Source organism: Moschus berezovskii, chromosome 1 (assembly GCF_049115385.1).
Source record: "Moschus berezovskii isolate FMDL1 chromosome 1, NW_MosBer_1.0, whole genome shotgun sequence".
Lineage (NCBI taxonomy): Eukaryota > Metazoa > Chordata > Mammalia > Artiodactyla > Moschidae > Moschus > Moschus berezovskii.
The window spans coordinates 9,754,471-9,776,346 of NC_142460.1; the positions used below are offsets into that span (position 1 = coordinate 9,754,471).

Consider the following 21,876-nt stretch of genomic DNA (forward strand, 5'->3'; position numbering starts at 1 on the left):
GAAGAGTGGCTAATATTTCAGTGGCTTTGCTGGTGGCTCAGATGGTAAAGAATCTGCCTGTAATGCAGGAGACTCGGGTTCAATCCCTGGGTCAGGAAGATCCCCTAGAGAAGGGAATGGCTACTCACTCCAGTGTTCTTGCCTGGAGAATTCCATGGACAGAGGAGCCTGGAGGGTCACAGTTCATGGGGTTGCAACTGAGCTTAGTCACAGCTGAGCAACTAACACTTTCAATATTCCAGAGCTATTAGCTACTTAATAGTTCTACTTTTATCAAATACTAAGGCTATTAAAATTTCAAGAAAAATTTCACTGGAAATCCTTCATTCATTGGGGTTTTCTAAAAAGAAATTTTAGCTTTTGGGGGTTTGTTTATCCTTCTAGACAGCCTCTAACATCATTGTCATTGGGATTTCACTTGAAATTACATTGATCCTTATAATATCTTAGACTTTTCAACAAGTATTTGGTATGTCTCCAATTATTGAAATTTTATATCCCAGTAATTTTTGTTATAGGTCTTGAATATTTTTGTAGAAAGGATATTCTTAACTATATTATATTTTTATGGATGTTACTATGATTTTAAGTGGTTATTGTTGGTATATAGCAATCACTGTTTTTGGTAAAGTTATCTGAGGCAATAGCAACCCACTCCAGTGTTCTTGCCTGGAGAATCCCAGGGACGGCGGAGACTGGTGGGCTGCCGTCTATGGGGTCGCACAGGGTCGGACACGACTGAAGCGACTTAGCAGCAGCAGCAGCAGCAGCAGCACTTAAGTATTCAGTGACAATGTTAAGTTATAATTCTGATATAAAGTTATGAGGTTTACTCTTAAAATTACTGCTTGGCCCACTGCATTTGGAAAGGCCCTGTAGAACTTCTCACAAATGGTCAGAGTAAACATATACAGAGGACATATTGGAATGTGTCTATCGCCTCCCTCAGGTTCTAGATTAGATGAAGTGTTCAGGCTGGAACCAGTCAGCCCCTGAATGCGCATCTCTGCAAAGAACTGAAAATTAATTTAGAATTTCAATTGTTGAATGTCCCTTAAACTATGAAGTTTTTTCCTACCATATTCTCCATAAGCTATCATCAAATAAATGGTCAATATCTATCTCCAAAGATCTAAGACTACCTTATTCACTCCTTTTTTTTTCTCTTAAATGTGGCCACGAAAAGCAAAAACAAAATTGAAAAAGACCAGCTTTCAGTCAACGTGTCTTACCTTTGCTCCTTTACTCCCAGCACTACCATAGCCTGGGTTGCCATCATTGCCCTGTAAGAAGAAGCAATTATTCACAGACGCCCCCGACTGCAGATGGAGACAGGCTTATTCACAAGAGAACCAGACAGTCAGCTTTTTGTTTTGCTTAGGAGGAATTAAGCAGCAGGATTCTCCCTCGGGGACGGACCACTGACACAGTGGCACTAAATGGAACTCTCAACAGCAAATGCAGACAAGGCACTCTCACTTAATCTCACTTGTCTCATCATAAAGGAAAAATAATAGTTACACCTGCTCATCATGTTCTGAGAATGAAATGAGAAAATTTCAGATGTATAATAATCTTAATAAAAGGAGGTAGAAGTGTTCTCTCTCCTGGATAACATTTGTGTTTATATAGAGATATCTGAAGCATTTCAGTCTGCTGGATAAAAGAAAGATCTCCTAAGTGTCTGGGTATTGGCTGCTGCTGGATCCTTGTATAGGCCTTAGTGAGAAGCCCCTAGCATGGGTGGAAGGGTAGACTGAGTTTCCCATGAAGGGGTTTGGAGGAGACAAGAGTGGAAGCAAGGTTGGGGGATGTCAACCAGAGGCTTTGTCCCTTTTGTCATTTGGCTTTAAGAGCACCCTTACCCAGGATGCTTGGTATCTGGGAGACTGTCACTTTGGAAAAGCTGGCCAAGACGAAGATGAAATCTCAATTTCTAGAAAGTTCTACAGCTAGATTGGGCTGTTATCTTCATCATACTCTTTAGAGAACCACTCTAAAGACTTTAGAGAACCACTCCAAAGACTTTAGCGACTCATAGTGAGAGAAAGTGAAGGGCCCTGCTCACATCAAGAGATACCTATTGAGCCAAAAAGAGTCCAAGAGCCAGATCAAAAGTAGGAGTAAAATGCAAACCGGCAAGCCTCGAGGACCCCGAAGGCCAGTGGCTCCCTTTATCCCCAGATCGCCAGGTTCTCCCTGTCGGACAGAAACATGACATGTGTCTTTATTAGGTTGCTTTTGTAAAGGACATTAGAAATGACGGAACTAAGACAAGAATTTTCAGCTGCACCCATGACCATGGGTTTGTGGCTAGGACTGAGTCTGGAAGCAATTCAGGAGGCACTGCTGGTGGTGAGTGAAGTCTCCTCCATTGATAAATGAAGCCCCGGCAAGTCTGACATGCTGTTTGGTACAAGTTGCCATCTTAGCAACTCGGAGCCATGAGCCGCACCCTTGGAAATGTCTTACCATGAGTCAAAGCGGAGGCTCTGGACGGTTTTAAAAATTGACAAAGCTGTTCTCTGTGATGAGCCGTACAAATGATCTGGATGTTGCAGAAACAACTGACTTATTAATCGACTTTTAATCAAAATAACCAAGATAGCACGACATCCCTGGCAACAGTTTCTGACTTCTGACTAGTAGCACATTTGCTGTGGATTATAAATCAATCTCAATCTCACACTGAGGAAATACAGCTACCTGGGGAAGTTAACACAGGTTTACAAAAGAAGGTTAACTCTTTTTTGTAGAAAAAAAAGCTTTTAAAATCTCAATTTTAAATTTACAGAAATGTTGTGAAGGCAGTATAAAGAGTTCCTATACACGCCACATCTAGCCTCCCCTGTTGTTAACTTCACATTGGTTACATTCGTAGGGAATATTTATCACAACAAACCCATGGATATTAACTCATTCTTGTTAACTAAAAGGAAAGGCAAGTTTGTTGCACAGTCATGTCTGATTCTGTGATTCCATGGACTGTAGCCCGCCAGGCTCCTCTGTCCATGGGATTTTCCAGGCGAGAAGTCTGGAGTGGGTTGCCATTCCCTTCTCCAGGGGACCTTCCTGACCCAGGGATCGAACCTGGGTATCCTGTATTGCAGGCAGATTCTTTACCAACTGAGCTACTAGGGAAGCCCCAAGTCCATACTTTATTCATAGTCCCTTAGTTTTTACCACCAAATCTCCTTTTCCAGTCCCAGGATCCCATGTCTCTGTAGTTCCTCTAGATGGAGACGGTTTATCTGATTCTCTGGTTTCTGATGATCTTGACAGTTTTGCGGAGTACTGATCACGTATTTTGTAGAATGTCACTCAATTGGGGTTTGATGTTTTCCACATGATTATGCTATGTTTTATGAGTTTGGGGAGAAAAGACCCATAGTGAGAGAAAGTGAAGGGCCCTTCTTCCCACATCAAGAGTGCATCCGCTCAACGTGGCTGACACTACTGACCTTGGCCATCTGGCTGGGGAGGGCTTGCCTAAGTTTCTCCACCGTCTCGTTATTCTGCTTTCCCTTTCCAAGAGAGTGGAAGTGTGCACAGCCCACGCTGAAGGAGTGGTTAACGCATTGTTAAGATTAGAAAGACCACGCAGTACGTGTGAGGAGTCCAAACGGGCAAATGTCCAGCAACATTGACCCCTGGAGGGGCACAGAGACTAGCGCTCCTTGGAGGGGGGCAGAAGACCCCCTGCCTTGCAGACTTTCTTCCAGGACAGTGGCCCCCAAAGCGCGCTCTGGAAGCCACCTGCCTCCCATAAACCTAGGGTCCACATGCCAAAGGAAATTCCTGGATCCCACTGCTGTCAGTCTCTGGTGGTGAAGCCCAAGGATATGCCTTTATAAATAAGCTTCTCTGCTGATTCTTACGCACACTGAAGTTTGAGACCATCTGCTTGAAGATAGGGAGACAAAGGAAGCCATAAGGCTTGTTCAAGATCAAACACTTTGTTACTGGTTACAGCCAGACACGGAGCCTGGGGTAAACTGCCGGGTTGGTTGCTCCCCCAGGAACTTGAGCTTAATGGAATAAGACAGGAATAAGTGTCTGGGGCTCCTCTCAGACTTGGAGAACTTGATTCATCTTGAGGTTCCCAAAGGGTTTGGGTTGGCATTGAGGGCACTTGCCTCCCAAATTCTTGCCCCTCCCATTCAAAAATCTCTCTTACTAACAACGATATTCTTTGACACAACTGCCCTGCAGCTACATATCTCCTTGCACACTTCCACACTACATCCAGCTCCAGGTCCCTCCGTCTCTGCCTACCTCTGCCTTGGTCCCTCCCATCACACCCTATGGGGTGCCTTCATTTCGCACGCAAACCTTCTCTATACGCCCATGATATCTGCACACATGCATCCTCACTGTAGGACAAACGGAGTTTTTCCAGAGGCACCACTTCCCCTGCAGCCCTCTCCAGGGGGAGAAGGCACCACTGAATCTGTTCCGAACTTTCCAGACCATTATTGCTATGCTACATCTCTAGTAACCCTTTTCGGAGCTGATTATCTTTGTCACCAACGGATCTCATTTCATCCTGCGATCAGCTGTCTTCGTGACCCTCAATGGCCGGCTCCATCACGTCTGCCCCACTTAGGTCTCCATCCCAAACACGCTGTTTAGTCCTTTGCAGCCGGCCAGCTGCTACATTTTGGAATCTATTCTTTGGTGCATCTCGGCCGCCAGAAGTGGTGGCTTCTCTAGTCCTTGCTCCTTACCTACTTGATGCCAGCTGAGGCTCCCAGCTTCTCCAAGACTCTCCGTCTCGGCATCCAGGGGGCTTTTATGCTTCTTTCCCCCCTTCCCAATGATTCCTTTTCTGCCTCCTGTTCCCCTTCTTACGAAGAGTCATCACCAAGAGGCTTTTTAAAATTCCAATGATTCTGAAGCCTGCATCTTCAGGCTTAGACTCTCTGCTCCACCCACAGAGCAAGGGGTTTCCCTCACTCTTTTGCCCACTCTGCCTTTCCCACTTCTGTGATGGGGTTTCCTGCTCAAGTAAGGGGCCCAGGGTCACCCAGCCCTCTTCTCTGCGTCTCAGTCCCCTCCTGGGGGAGCGCCATAGGCCCCTCCTGAGCCCCTCCTGGCCCTATCCTGTTACGTCTCCTAGTCACGGATTGTCTTGGAGTCTGTGAGGGGCCAGCACTCCTCCGAGCTTACAATCTCTCTGTCTTCAAAATATTCCCACACTGAGTTGTCTATTTAGAAGCTTCCAAACCTGACTGTGTCCACACGTGCTGATCACAAACGGTAAACAACGCTGTACTGGCTGCCTGCTCAAGTCAGTCACCACAGACTTTCCTGTTCTTTGTGGTCCCCCGGGAGGATAATTTTCACCCCCCAAACACTTGCTCGTGGGGTTTTTCCAATCTTGTGTTTTCCTTTATTTCTTCAATATTTGTTGAAGAAATATTTCTTCAATATTTATACCTTCAATATTTCTTCAATAAATTTCCCCTGCCCCTTCTCCCTCCTCGCCAAACGCTTCTTATCTTCCAAAGTCTACTCAAAATCAATCTCCTTATGATGACGCCTCTTTTTCCAGTCCGGAAGTACTTCCATGAACTCTGCGTTTAAGCTTCTAGTTCCGTTCCCTATCCCTGACTGGTACGTTATGGCATAGGTTCTCGCTCTGATAATTTTATTCTACTTATCTATTTTTGGCTGTGCTGGGTCTTCATGGCTACCCTGGCGATTCTCTAGTTGGGGTGCACAAGCTTCTCGTTGCAGCGGCTTCTCTTAATGTGACGCACGGGCTCTGGGCGCAGGGGCTTCAGTGCTGCGGCTTCCGGGCTCTTGACACAGGCTCAGCAGCCATGGGACTTGGGCTTAGTTGCTTCTTGGTGTGTCGGCTCTCCCCGGGTCGAGGATGGAGCCCGGGTCTCCCGCACTGGAGGTGGGTCCCTCACCTCTGAGCCACCAGAGAAGCCCCATCAGACAGTCTTGTCTCCAACATTCTCTCAGTTTTGTGGGGCTGATTCTCTGTCACATTTATCACTTCACAACCCAGAAATTCTTTCATTAAACAGATATTTTCTAAGCGCTTATGACATGCCAGGTGCTATTCAAAGCTCTAGGGAGGCATCAGTGAGCAAAACAAGGACCTCTGCCCTTTCGGGGATGACGTCAGTCCAGCGGAAGGCCAGCACAGTGACTTTGTCTTTAAAGATTTCAGCAAATGTTCGTATGAACAGAGGATAGAAATAAAAGAGAAGGAAGCTGGGGGGTGGAGAAAGGAGGAAGGGCTGTCCTGGAAGAGTCCCCCTTCCCCGAGATTCTCAGGTTGGGAGTAGCCCCTCACAAGCTGAGGCTGAGCTGGATTCCCTGACCTCATCTGGGTCCACACCCACGTCCTTAGATGTTGCTGGCTCTCTAAGAATCAAGCCAGGGTAGAGGGGCAATGAGATATGTTCTCTTCTGTGTTGAAAGGGCTTTGGCTAATACAACCAGACACATTTCCCTTGAGAAGAAAACCTCAGCTTTCATGGGTATAAAGAATGTGACCTACTTTATTTCCTTGGCTTCCCAAACGGCCTTGACTCCCTGCCTCTCCTGCTGGTCCTGGAAGCCCCTGAAATAAAAGAAGGATTGCAAATGTAGCAGAACATAAAGCAACTTTCCTTGAAACCCTCTGTATCTTCTCTAAGAGGGAAATGAACCACAGATGGAGAAAGAGTTATGGCTTTATTGACTCCCGCTCTGGAAGAAAGTACCGCGACTGTCAAATGAAGACCAGTAAATAAAAGAAAATCAATAAAGTAATTCAGACCAGATGTTGCCTAAATGACTATGTTTCCCGGGGAGTCTTCTCTTCCAAAGAGATTTTGGGTTCTCAGTGTTTTGCTGTTAGAGCAGATGTTGTCAAAATGTCTAACATTTGAAGAAGGCATTCCAGATGACATTTGCCTAGAACTGTGTTCTTCCTCGCAACTCGTTTTGAAAAGGTTTGTTGTTGTTGTTAAGGTAAACTTGTCTCTGTTTGCAAATAATATGATTAGTACGATAGAAAACTCAAGAAACTTTACTAAAAATAATTAACACTCATAAGACATGTTCAGGTGGTACAGATAAACATTCTGACATTTTTTTCTCTTAGATAAATCAGAAGAGTAAACCTAAATAAATTTCCATTTACCAATAAGAGAAAAAAGACAACTGCAAAATACTCAGGATAAATTTAACAAGAAAGATAAAAGGCCTACATAAATAAAGTTTTAAGATTTTACTGACAAATATAGCAAAACAAACAAATAAGCATACTATGTGACAATATGGAGAATCTATTTGATGCGATAGAAATCTCTCCAGCATTCTAGAAAGCATGCATGCTTTCTTTTTTTAAAATTAATTAATTTATTTTAATCAGAGGATAATTACGTTACAATATTGTGGTGGTTTTTTTTTTTTGCCATACATTGGCATGACTCAGCCACGGTGCACAGGTCCCCCATCCTGAACCCCCTCCCCCCTCCCTCCCCACCCCATCCCTCAGGGTCATCCCAGTGCACTGGCTTTGAGTGCCCTGCTTCATGCATTGAATTTGCCCTGGTCATCTGTTTCACATACGGAAATACACAGGTTTCAGTGCTGTTCTCTCAGATCATCCCACCCTCGCCCTCTCCCACTGAGTCCAGAAGTCTGTTCTTTACATCTGTGTCTCTTTTGCTGCCTTGCATATAGGATCATCATTACCGTCTTTCTAAATTCCATATATAAGCATTGATATACTGTATTGGTTTTTCTCCTTCTGATTTACCTCACTCTGTATAATAGGCTCCAGTTTCTTCCACCTCATTAGAACTGACTCAAACGTGTTCTTTTTTACAGGTGAGTAATACTCCATTGTGTTATGTACCACAACTTGCTTATCCATTCGTCTGCTGATGGACATCTAGGTTGCTTCCATGTCCTAGCTATCGTAAACAATGAACATTGGGGAACACGTGTCTCTTTCAATTCTGGTTTCCTCGGTGTGTATACCCAGCAGAGGAATCGCTGGGTCGTATGGCAGTTCTCTTTCCTGTTTTTTAAGGAATCTCCACACTGTTCTCCATAGTGGCTGTACCAGTTTGCATTCCCACCAACAGTGTAAGACAGAGATATAATGGAGAAAAAGAAAATCTCTTTAACAAGTGGTGCTGGGAAAACTGGTCAACCATGTGTAAAAGGATGAAGCTACACAAAAATAAACTCAAAATGGATTAAAGACCTAAATATAAGACCAGAAACTATCAAACTCTTAGAGGAAAACACAGGCAGAACACTCTCTGACATAAATCACAGCAGGATCCTTTATGATCCACCTCCCAGTGTAAAGGAAACAAAACCGAAAATAAACAAATGGGATCTCGTTAAACTTAAAAACTTTTGCACAATGAAGGAAACTAGGTGAAATAACACCTCACTGTTCACAAGGTGAAAAGGCAGCCTTCAGAATGGGAGAAAACACAGCAAATGAGGCAACTGACAAAGAGCTAATCTCCAAAATACACAAGCAGCTCCTGCCGCTCAACCCCAGAGAAACAAACCGCCCAAAGAGCGGGCCGAAGAACTGAGCAGACATTTCTCCAGAGAAGACACCAGCTGGCTACAGACCCATGAAAAGATGCTCAACATCACTTGTTATTAAAGAAATGCAAATCAAAACAGTAATGAGGTATCCCCTCACACCGGTCAGAATGACTGCCATCAATGTCCTCAAACAAGAAAGGCTGGAGAAGGTGTGGAGAAAAGCACACTTCGTTGGAACAGCTTTAGAGCTAAACACTCAAAGATCCCAATTCAGGGCAGCCCAACTGCCTTCCTATGTTATTGACACTTGGGATTGAACTTTTCCTTGGGGATTTCTAAGCACATGGCAACAGAAAGCTCTTTTGGTTACACTGCTTACAGGTACTTGTAAATAATCCAACACCAGTGAATTGAAGTCATTTCTCCATTTTTGCCATGGCTACTATAATTTAAAAATAAACAAACCAAATCTGTGTAATAAGCATGATACTTAGTACGTTAATGTTGTTCAAGATGAAAAAACTAACATTAACTTTTCATCTTTAAAAAATTAAAGATTTGACAAGATGGACATAAAAAATTTCCTAATAGGAAAGACTGCTGAACAACGAATCGGTCACTAGTGAAGATAATGATAATTTTCCTACAGCCCGAAAACAGGGAGAGTCCCAATTTCTTGACGCTCCATGGCTCTTTTTCCTTTTCCTTCTAACTTTTACTTCCACTGCTGCATGGAGTTCCCACGACCTGTGTTTTCCATCCAGTCAGCTTTATAATGTTCTTATCTTATGTGAGTTTAACACTGTGTTCTCTGAAGCTTTTCCAGTAACTTCTGTAGCACCCAGCTACCATGGTTTTCCTGTCTCCTCTCTGGTTCCTTCTCAGTAACCACTGAAGACTCCGTTTCGATTGGCCTCGTAAGCCTCCACGTACCCAGGGCTCCTCAGACCTTCATGCTATTCCTGAGTGACAGCCCCATAGAGCCACATACCACTTCCATAAAATGATCCTAAATATACAATTCTGGTCCAAACCACTCAACTGGCCAGCAGATTCATCTATTAAGAAGCCTGTTGGGTATTTCTGGAGAAGGAAATGGCAATCCAGTATTCTTGTCCGGAAAATCCCATGGACGGGGGATCCCGGGTGGGCTGCAGTCCATGGGATTGCAAAGAGTCAGGAACAACTCAGCGACTAAACAATTGGGTATTTCATAAAAACTGATTACCAGAGATGGTTATATTTACCACCAGTCACACTCAGTCCTATTCTTTTCATAAGGAATGGTGCCACCCTGACTTTCCTTGAAACCCAGGTCGGAAACCTAAGAATCATCCTAGACCCCTCCCTCTAGATCATCTTTCAAAGCCATTCAGCCACAGGTCCTACAGGTTCTATTCCCTTCTCTATCCATCTCTCTTCCATTCCCCAGGCCATCACCTACCTTCAGGTCCTTCTGGCATCCTCGTCCCGGTTCCCAGCTTCCCTAAATGTAGCCTGGCCTTGCTAATCCATTCTCCTCTTTCTCCCTTTTGATTTAAAATGTCAGGCTGATGACGCTATCACTTGGTCTGAAATTCTGAATTCCAAGTAGGTTTCACAATAAAGCTGAAGGTCTTTATTGATATGTAAAATCCCTCAAAATGTGGCTACTGCATGCCCGTGCATTCATCAGTCGCTCTATGGTCATGCTCATCAAACCATGTGAAGTTCTCAATTTCTTCTTGTTGTCTTACGGCTCCACACTTACGCAAGTTGTTACTTTAGCTGTTCCATTTACTGAAAGGGAGAGGTACAATCTCCCTCTCCTGAAAAGTCTTACTTTTAGCATCACTTTTTCAGGAAGATCTGAATCCCCTGGATGAACTGGACCTCATAATTGTCCGTCAGATCCCTCTACTCTGTATGTACTTGTTCATTTTTTTCTCTCATCCACTAGATGCCAGCCTGTACACTCCTTGAAGGAAGGGGCACGTCTTATTGACTTTGTATTTCTGGAACTTAGTATTGTACGTAGAACCAATCGGTCCACCCACACATGCCTCTATCTATCCATCCACTTATCCAAGAATGGTCCCCAAGGGGGATGAAATAGTGTGCTTAACTTGTTGGTTTTCCATATGAAATTTGTATGTATTTCACATGTACATAAAACATACTTCTGAAGTAGAGTTTTTATTTGCCCTTGACAATAGGGATACATTGGAAGTCTTATTTAAGAGCTCATTTTTTGTGTGTTTCCTCTAGACATAAAGAGCTCTATGAGACAAAGCAGACTTCTCAGAGCTACTCATGTATAGTCCCTACAAGCACTCACAAGCACAATGGGAGATTATCCTGTTTGAAAGTCACCCAAACTAAAAGATTTTTTGGATGGATGGGTGGAAATGGACAGCTTTGTAATTAGAACATCAGAAATCCTGATTCTATTTCCTGGGCTGGATCACATATACTGGGGTCTGTGACTGCTTAAGTGGGGCTCAAGCTTCAGTGAATTGTTACCCAGATATATTACCTACTCAAATACTGCTGACTGTAAAAGAAACATGTTTCTAAAGGAAAGAAGGAAAATTCCCTGTGCCTCCCAAGATATCGAGTCAAAAAACTGACTTGAGCTGAGATGAAGAGCAGCTGTGGAGAATAAAGAGGCATCCAGAGCATCAGGCCTACTGGACAGGAGTTGGAGCAAGATCTGAGAGCTGGTGATGGACAGGGAAGTCTGGCGTGCTGAAGTCCATGGGGTCGCAAAGAGTTGGACACGACTGAGTGACTGAACTGAACTGAACTGAGCTGAAAAGGAAAGGACATTGTTTAGAGGTCAAATCTCCATCGGCTTTGCTGTAATGGTGGACTTTTATTGAGCATTTATTTTGTGCAAGGCATTGTACTGAGAGGTATATATTCTTTGCGGCTCCATGGACTATAGCCCTCCAGGCTCTTCTGTCCATGGAATTCTCTAGGCAAGAGTACTGGAGTGGGTAGCCATTCCCTTCTACAGTATATTTATATATAGACTTATTCAGTCTTTACAACGACACAATGAGATACATGTTGTTAACACCATTTTGCCAGTTATAAACAGATTCTCAAAGCATTTAACCCCAATCACTCAGTTAAAAAGAGGGTGAGATGGGAACAGCCCAGTTCTGTCTCTAGAGACTGAACTCCCAGCCACTCTGTCTTCTGTCCTGAGGCCCATGTTTCAGATAGGTTTTCAAAACTCATACCATCCAAGCACCATCTGAGATTGGAGTTTTAAAAATGTGACTCTCCAAACTTAATACAGGAGGCTGGGACAGATCTAACCTCCAACATGGGCGATCTAACAGGTTAGAGAGATCTGACCTCCAACTCTGACACAGAGGCCTTGGCAATCACAACTGCTTAAGTGAGAATAGAAAGGAGATGCTTAGAGCTTAAATGTTGTTTTTTCTTTTTTAATGTCTTAGGTAGCATCTTATCAGAAAGGGTTGCTCTAGGAGTTTGAGATAAATGGCTGGGATGCTGCCGAGAACAGCTTGACTTTGGATAGGCTGTGACAGGGCAGGGGCAGAAGCCGTGGGTCCTTTCCACACTTCAAAGAAATCCATCTCACTATTTTCATGGGGGTAAAATTCTTTCTACACTCACAACCATCAGATATCAGGCTGGGATGGAATACCTCAAGGAAATCAAATTCTCAGCTTCTGGAAGAGCCAGATATGAGCTAAGTCTGAGAAAATGAAAATCAAGAGACCAGCAAGGGGAGAGTTAATGCAAGAACGAACGCTGAGACACCTCAGAAGATGCTGACCTGGGCAGCGCTAGTCTAGGAGACGCTTCTGATGTTTCTTCGTGTTCCCTGCTCTCCAACCACACTGAACCGTTTATGGCTTCCCAAACTCACCTTGATCTCTTTTTGTTCCTTTCCCATGCCTGCCTCTCCTTGCTCACTGGGAAAACACCGCCTTATCCTATAAAAGCTAAGCCACTCTCCTCCTCCTAAAACTCCCCCTTCTCTCTCCCCGCTCTACCCCCTGGGTATAATTCTATTTTAACACTCAGCATGTCACATCTCAACAATGTGTTGGCACGAGTTTCCTTTATGAGACTGGGAGCATCTGAAGCTAGGGTCTGTGTTTATCTCAGCCTTTATTTCACTGTAGGGCCTGACCCACGGGAAGAGCGTGTCGGTACTTGTTCGTCAAGTGAGTGAAAAAAATGGTCGATGATCCAACCTAGGTTACACAGACTGATGAAATTCAATACTTGCAATACAGATTATGTATTGTCATAGAGGTTCTATTATTATGGCCTTCCTTGGATTGGCATCAGCATGCCTTGCATATGGAATATACCTGTTAGGTAATGTTGATACAATATGGTAGTAATAAACATTTATATGATGTTTATTGTAATGTGGGCATATTCTAAATTCCTACATATATTAAACCATCTAGCTTCACAACAATCCAAAACGGTATTATAACTATTATTATTATGTAATTATAATAGCTATCATTACTATTCTCATCTTGCATCTGGGAAAGTTGAGGCCCAGGGAGGTTAAATAAATTGCTCAAGGCCACTGGACTAAGAAGGCACGAACCAGGCAGCTTGGCTCCAGACTCTGTGCCCTTGACAACTATGCTTCTGCTGCTGAGTCGCTCCAGTCGTGTCAGACTCGGTGCGACCCCACAGATGGCAGCCCACCAGGCTCTCCCGTCCCTGGGATTCTCCAGGCAAGAACACTGGCGTGGGTTGCCACTTCCTTCTCCAATGACTACTATGCTAGGCTTTGTCAAAGTTAGAATAGAAGTTATGTTTTGTGTTCCAAATTGCACTGGATAATCTCAGCCTTCCTTGACATTTCATATGATGCTAGCGATTATCTCACTAACAAGTCTAAGCATTCAGGGAATAGTGCCAGTTCTAACTGGAATTAGTATTTTGCATCAATTTTCCATTTCTTTTCTAGGCACTGGTTACATTAGCAAAGGGCTTAAATGTAAACCAAACAAGAAGGGAACAAAGGAAGGTACAAAAGAATATGCCATTCCTTTCAAAGTTCTTTCTTCTTTTTCATTATGCTATGGACTGTATTTCTTTTATCACATATACCTGACTGCATTAGCACGTTTGATTTATGCAGAATGCTTCAACAGTGCATAAATTAATAAGTCTGCAGGACACCATCAACAAAAATCACATCCCTTTTTCTAACTGTACATCCTAAGAAAAACTTCAAAAGACTGCAATTAGAAAACACTCATGTAATTCCATTTGAGACACTGGTCCTTGTATTGTAAAACATTGTGAAGCCTGTGTCAGTGGATTTATAGAGCCAGTAAAGAATAACTTTCTCTTGTTATCAGATTGTTTGTCTCCCATGGTTTTCCTCTGAAAGCAATAATTTTGAGATTGAGTTCATCACATCCTAAGCATAGAAAATTCTATACATTTTGAAATGGTATTTTCACTGTGTTGACAAGGGTGTTTTAAAAAAAGCAAAGAAAGAAAGGAACCATGCTTTCCAGGCAGATAAACAGAAGAGCTTGGCTAGAGGGAGGTGGTGCCTTTTGACTAACTGGCAATGCCAAGAGGCTGGATGATTTATGATATGACCAATCCTGCCAAGGCGAGGTTAAGGGGCATCCACCCATAGAAGTATGATACAAGGCAAATGAAATACCTTATTTGAGTAATAGCCACTTGGATAAAATTCTGGATTCTAGAGCAAGGGGATTATCAAGCTCTGGATTTCAACCAATCTACATCTCAATATTTCACATAAACAGATGATATAATCGCCACATATATATTTCCTTTGGCACTTACTGTTATTTTAAAATCCAAATTTGTGGTGCCAGCAAGCTTTTTTAGATTCAAGGATGTGAATGAAAAAACAGTTACTTTTCATTAGTTTAGTTCTACATGAAATTTTAAGGTTTTCATGCTTTTCGAAGGGGCATATTCATCAAGATCAGGAACAAATATCATTATGAACAGTAATTAATATGCTTTAAAATATTGTGTCATTAGATACACATTCATGCAAAGAGCTTCTTAAAGTTTTTGAAGATGAACATATCCACTTAAATGCTGGATCACTGCCCAGTTTAACTAATGGACACAAAGAAATGGATTTGCTTTATCCTCATGTTAGCCCTGAGCACAAGTCCCAGCTGAGAATCACTCATTCATTTAATAATTGGTTCATTACACAAATATGCGTTGATTCTGTTGTGTGGAAGCACTGTTATCCTGGGCTCCGGGACAAAGTCCTAGCTCTCACAGAGCTTACAGTTTAGAAGGGGAGACAAAGAGCTAGTTCGGTTCAGTTCAGTCGCTCGGTCATGTCCAAATTTTTGCAACCCTAGGGACTGCAGCACGCCAGGCTTCCCTGTCCATCACCAACTCCTGAAGCTTGCTCAAACTCATGTCCATCAAGTGGGTGATGCCATCCAAACACCTCATCCTCTGTCATCTCCTTCTCCTCCTGGCTTCAGTCTTTCCCAGCATCAGGGTGTTTTCCAATGAGTCAGTTCTTCCTATCAGGTGGCCAAGGTACTGGAGTTTCAGCTTCAGCTTCAGTGCTTCCAATGAATATTCAGGGTTGGTTTCCTTTAGGATGGACTGGTTGAATCTCCTTGCAGTCCAAGGGACTCTCAAGAGTCTTCTCCAGCGCCGCAGTTCAAAAGCATCAATTCTTCGGCGCTCAGCCTTCTTTATAGTCCAACTCTTACATCCATACATGACTATTGGAAAAACCATATGACTATATGGACCTTTGTCAGCAAAGTAATATCTCTGCTTTTTAATATGCTATCTAGGTTGGTCATAGCTTTTCTTCCAAGAAGCAAGCTTCTTTTAGTTTCATGGCTGCAGTCACCATCTGCAGTGATCTTGGAGCCCAAGAAAAAAAGTCTATCAGTGTTTCCACTGATTCCCCATTTATCTGCCATGCAGTGATGGGGCCAGATGCCATGATCTTCATTTTCTGAATGCTGTAAAAGCCAGCTTTTTCACTCTCTTCTTTCATGTTCATCAAGACGCTCTTTAGTTCCTTTTCACTTTCTGCCATAAGGGTGGTGTCATCTGTATATTTCAGGTTATTGATATTTCTCCCAAAAATCTTGATTCCAGATTCTGCTTCATCCAGCCCAGAATTTCACATGATGTACTCTGTATATAAGTTAAAGAAGCAGGGTGACAATATACAGTCTTGATGTACTCCTTTCCCAATTTGGAACCAGTCCATTGTTCCATGTCTGGTTCTAACTGTTGCTTCTTGACCTACAGATTTCTCAGGAGGCAGGTAACATGGTTTGGTATTCCCATTTCTTTCAGAATTTTCCACAGTTTTTGTGATACACAGAATCAAAGGTGTTAGCATAATCAATGAAGCAGAAGTGGATGTTTTTCTGGAACTCTCTTGCTTTATCTATGATCCAATGGATGCTGGCAATTTGATCTCTGGTTCTGCTGCCTTTTCTAAATCCAGCAGGAACATCTGGAAATTCTCAGTTCACATACTGTTGAAGTCTCACTTGGAGAATTTTGAGCATTACTTTGCTACCATGTGACATGAACGCAATTGTGTGGTAGTTTGAGCATTCTTTGACAATGTCTTTCTTTGGGACTGGAATGAAAACTGACATTTTCCAGTCCTGTGAGCACTGCTGAGTTTTCCAAATTTGCTGGCATATTGAGTGTAGCACTTTCACAGCATCATCTACTAGAGTTTGAAATAGCTCAGCTGGAATTCCATCACCTCCACTAGCTTTGTTCGTAGTGATGCTTCCTATGGCCCACTTGACTTCACATTCTAGGATGTCTGGCTCTAGGTGAGCGATCACATCATCATGGTTATCTGGGTCGTGAAGATATTTTTTGTACAGTTCTTCTGTGTATTCTTGCCACCTCTTCTTAATATAGGTCCATTCTGTTTCTGTCCTTTATTGTGCTCATCTTTGCATGAAATGTTCCCTTGGTATCTCTACTTTTCTTGAAGCCATCTCTAGTTTTCCATATTCTATTATTTCCTCTATTTCTTTGCACTGATCACTGAGGAAGCCTTTCTTATCTCTCCTTGCTGTTCTTTGGAGCTCTGCATTCAGATAGATGTATCTTTCCTTTTCTCCTTTGCCTTTAGCTCCTCTTCTTTTCTCAGCTATTTGGAAGGCCTTCCCAGACAACCATTTTGACTTTTTGCATTTCTTCTTCTTGGGGATGGTTTTGATCACTGCCTCCTAAACAACGTTATGAACCTCCTTCCATAGTTCTTCAGGCACACTATCAGATCTAATCCCTTGAATCTACTCATCATTTCCACTATATAATCCTAAGGGATTTGACTTAGTTCATACGGAATGGCCGAGTGGTTTTCCCTACTTTCTTCAATTTAAGTCTGAATTTGCAAAAAGGAATTCATGATCTGAGCCACAGTCAGCTCCTGGTCTTGTTTTGCTGACTGTATAGAGTTTCTCCATCTTTGGTTAGAAAGAATATAATTAGTCTGATTTTGGTATTTACCATTTGGTGATGTTGATGTGTAGAACTGTCTCTTGTGTTGTTGGAAGAGGGCGTTTGCTGTGACCAGTGTGTTTTCTTGGCAAAACTCTGTTAGCCTTTGCTCTGCTTCATTCTGTACTCCAAGGCCAAGCTTGCCTGTTACTTCAGGTATTTCTTGACTTCCTACTTTTGGTTTCCAGCCCCCTATGATGAAAAGAACATCTTTTTTGGGGGTTAGTTCTAGAAGGTCTTACAGGTCTTCATAGAACCATTCAGCTTCAGCTTCTTAGGCATTGGTGGTTGGGACATAGACTTGTATTACTGTGATATTGAATGTCTTGCTTTGGAAAGGAACAGAGATCATTCTGTCATTTTTGAGATTGCATCCAAGTACTTACATTTTGGGCTCTTTTGTTGACTATGATGGCTACTCCATTTCTTCTAAGGGATTCTTGCCCAAGGTAGTAGATATAATGGCCATATGAATTAAATTTGCCCATTTCAGAAATAGTTAAGCTAAGAAAATAAATATATTCTATGATAGCAGGTAGGAGACTTACTACTCAAAGTGTGATCTAGGGACCAGCAGCATTGGCATCACCTATGAGCTTGTTGAAAATGTAGCACCTCAAGCCCCATCTCACACCTGCTCAACCAGAATCTGTGATTTAAGTTCTTTATGTTTGTTCAGTATCTTGAAGGTGAAGTGCTGATGTTGGACAGTCACTTCCAATACTGGGTGTTTATGTTAGAAGCACCTGAGGAGACTTCGGATTTCAGGAGTCTGGAGAGGATTCCAGGTGGCAGGGTGTTTTACAGTCCTCCCAGGAGATTCTTACGTGTGGTTAGCTGAGGACCACTGAAGTAGTTTGTGTTCTGGGTGCAAGGGTAGGTAAGCCCCTGAGACTGAGATTAGTGAGTCATGTGAGCTGATTTACATACAGAAGGAATTCTTGACGTCACAGTGATGGCTGAACTGTTATTTTCACCTCTGTGTCTGACATAATGACACCCCTCTGCAAGGTAGTGACCAGAACGTGATACAGCCACCATATAGATCCCCGGGGTAAAACCTCACACACTTTGCTGGTTCACAGGCAGTGGATACCTCCATCTGAGGAAGGCAACCACAAGGTCATCCACATTCAAGCCAAGATCAAAGCCAGATGCAGTCACTGTCTCTCATGACATACCTGGGGACCTTTACTTCCCAGATTTCCTTTTTCTCCTTTCATACCAGCTTCTCCTCTTGGACCCTACATATAGAGAATTAAAGCGTTATTTTCTCCTTAAAAGAGAACATTAGAATATTAACTTGAATATTAAAAATGGAAATGCTAAGTCAGTAACATGGATGGAAATCGAAAAGAGAACTCCATTCATGCCTTTGGTTCTGTCTTGATCAGTCAAGTTCTCCTTCTCTCCAAGGCATAAGGGTCCAATCTAGTGCTTAAAAGGCTTGGCATTTGTAGTAAAAATGAAGAAACGCTAAACAGCAACACTGAATTTTCCAGTACTGCTTTCTAATTATTCTAAAGGATCTTTGTACTAAAATTCATGTATCTGTTACTTTAAAAGTAGTTTTTACTTATGTAAATCTGAAACTGGAATAATTAAGTGGGTTTTTAATTTAATAACCACACTAAAGATTGGTCATGAATAAGACATAGCACATTGTAAGACAAAATTTAGATAATTGTACATCTGGAGTATTATGTTTTCTATTAATTTTGGATTCCATATGTCATGCAGAGAAACCTTCATACTGTGTTTGGCTTTTGCATCTCATTTTAAATTATGTCATAAAAAAGCAAGAGCCTATAAAATGGATGAAAGGATGTAGTATTACTTGTTTAGCATGAAATAAAGCCAGAGAATCTATTGAAATGCTTCCCTACAATCCCAGTGACAAACATTTCTCACTTGAAGGTAAGAAAAGTGAACATTCCTCAGCAGACAAGTAAGACAGACAAAAGCAATACAGCTAGAAAGCAATAGAGGGCCACGGGGCAGACTGTTTACTGCTCTGAAATCTTGATAAAATGTGGATTAACTTTCTCCTCTGATGTTTAAGGATATTTTACCCAACTTCCATGCAGCAAGCTACAAACATATAAGAGTTACCTCCTTTTACTTTTTTTTAGCTACATAGATTACAACCTTGAAAAACTGCAGGATCATTGCTGTCCTGCATTTGCCAAAGACCAAATTTACTTCTTAAGATTTCAAAAGTAAAAGTTCAGAGGGAAAAAAAAAATATTTTAACTTTCTTATTCCTGACCTTTGTTCAGCATTTCTGAGGACTTCCCTTCCCTTCTCATGATTGCTTTAGGCTACATTTTGCTCTTTCTGGCACATGTTTCCTTACCCCTCATGTAAGCAGTGTTAAGAGCCAACCATGGCTTGTTCTTTGCAAAGGAAAAAGTGCTTGAGGCAGCTCCCTGGAGAAGTGAGCTAGAAAGATGCCTACACATCACTCCCACTGAAGACCTCAGCTGTATTCTTTGCTAGGGTAGAGCCAATTTTTCTACATTACAGGCATCCAGATGCATAGCTAAATTGACCAAAATTCCCAGTTTTGAGGCTCAGTATTTCATTTGGCTCAAGATCTCCCTAGGATTCACTAGTCAGCCTGGACCACTGTACAGGGACTGCTGCCCAGTGTTCCTTTCCTTTTCACCTCCTGACCGGGAAAAACTCTTTATAAATATTGTAAGTTCATATATATCACCAACATGTACAAATGCTGTACAAGTCAAGACTGTGTTGCTTCCTTACTTCATTACTCTGAAAACACTTGAAACATCTGTACAATCTGCAAGGAGATTGTATTCTATTAAGCATTCAGATTCTTCTTTCTGTTCTCATAGCCTGATTAGTCTTGTTACGTACCTGAGGGCCCTTAAGTCCCAGTGACCCTGCAAGTCCATCTGGACCTGGGATGCCTGGTTTCCCCTATGGGGAGAGAGAATCAAACTGTTAACACTGTTTTCTGAGAAATTTCGTCTTCTTTATGTGCAAGTTTCTAAATATTTTTTCAATCATGATGGCAATGCAGGATTTTTGAAAAATAAATGTAAATACAAGAAGAGAAACAAAAATCTTCCATCATCTCATCAAGGGGCGACAACCACAGCTTAATATGTTGGTGTATTTACTTTCATTCTTTAAACCCCTCATGACTGTGTGCATGCACACACAAACACACACACACTCCCTTCTTTGCCTGTAACACTGGTCATACACTGTACCAAACTTGGGTGTTGGACTAAAAAACTCACAATTCACTTCACATTTCCTGAAAAGATCTCCATGTATCTATCTTCCATTACATTTATATTCAAATACTACATTATATTTATATTCAAATACTTAAATATCTAGGGATCAAAAGTTGAGCATTCCCTTCACATTGCCCTTGAACTCTGCCACAGATAAGAATTCCAAATAAGATTAAAAAGTTTAATTTAGACAACTGGATAGCCTACATTTATGTCTCAGTTGTTACAGTTAGATGAGATTAACTGTCCCTCACTGATGCCTTTTCCTGGAAATAATAAAGAGGAAATTTCTCAACACTTTCTCTCCCCAACCTCATCTCACTCATTTCATGCTATTTTTTTTTTCATTTGCTATCCATTTTGTTGCAATCTAACCTTGAAAAGCGTGTGTGTGTATGTGTATGTGTGTGTGTGTGGCATCTGTGGATAGTAAATTCTTAGTCTTTTTCTACCTGGAAATGTCTTATAATCACTCATAGTATAGCTAGGTATAAAATTGTAGGCTATTTTTCTTCTGCACTTGCAAAACATTACTTTGCTGTTTTTGGCAAGTATTGCTGAGCAGAAGCCTGCTGCAGTTCTAACTGGTTATTCCTTTCATTTGGGTAAAAATGTTTTTTTCTCGCTGGTACTGTTTACGATGTTTCCTTAACCTGCTGGAGTTTTACCATGATGTGACTGTGAACGGATTTATTATTTATCCTTATTGCATTTTCAATCTGAGGATGTGTGCTTCCTCAATTTTGTAAAATTCTAAATCACAGCTCTTTTATAAATATTGTAAGTTCATGTATAATATATCATCAACATGTACAAAGGGGATATAATAGGACAGTTGGCATGATCGACTTTTGAACAAAACATTCAGATTATCCAATTTGTATTAAAGTTTTATTGTACTCCCTTGGTTAAAAAGGGGTTTATGCAAATTATGAATAAGCTTTCAGAGGTAACTGAACAAACATTGGAAAGAAAGGTGTGTGTGTGTAGCATCTGTGGATAGTAAATTCTTGGTCTTTTTCTATCTGGAAATATAATCACTCATAGTATAGCTAGGTATAAAATTGTACGTTATTTTTCTGAAAACAACCTGAATTACTAGAGTTTGTATTTGAAATCCAAACAAAGTTAAATTTAACACTAATTGGGCCAAGTATTGTTTCTTATCTTTAATATTTAGAGTTTTTTTAATCAAAGTACCATATTTAATTGTCTCTAAAGATTTGAGTTCTTTAAGTTATAGCCTAAACGTTTTCCCAAATTTGATTCCACAACCAATATTATCAAAAAGCAAAATAAATCTAGACTTTCCAAAGGCTTTATTTAGGCTCCTTAACTGGACACACATTGTTTATCATTGGCAGTTTAGAAAATAAAAAAAATAAAAAAAGATCTCTGTACCTGTGGGCCTGTATGTCCCCTCTGGCCATGAGTTGCCTACAATAGGTAAAAAGTAGATATCATTAACCCTGAAAAATTCTTTTTGAAGTTTAATTAAATTAATAACAGACCCCTTGGGGCATTGACATTAAAGCAAAAAATTACCACATATTGCTTTAAATTACTGACTGCACCATGAAAA

At 41.6% G+C, this 21,876-nt stretch overlaps 1 protein-coding gene across 1 annotated transcript in view; it reads right to left on the reverse strand.

Moving 5' to 3' along the window:
• Window positions 1-21,876, reverse strand: part of COL6A6 (collagen type VI alpha 6 chain) — a 163,851-nt gene that overhangs the window by 38,948 nt on the left and 103,027 nt on the right. Inside the window, exons 21-26 of the mRNA XM_055416583.2 lie at window positions 21,696-21,731; window positions 19,906-19,968; window positions 18,207-18,269; window positions 6,518-6,580; window positions 2,137-2,199; window positions 1,233-1,283 (exon numbers count right to left, since the gene is read on the reverse strand). Coding sequence (XP_055272558.2) covers window positions 1,233-1,283; window positions 2,137-2,199; window positions 6,518-6,580; window positions 18,207-18,269; window positions 19,906-19,968; window positions 21,696-21,731 — 339 coding nt within the window. The remainder of the gene's footprint in view (window positions 1-1,232; window positions 1,284-2,136; window positions 2,200-6,517; window positions 6,581-18,206; window positions 18,270-19,905; window positions 19,969-21,695; window positions 21,732-21,876) is intronic.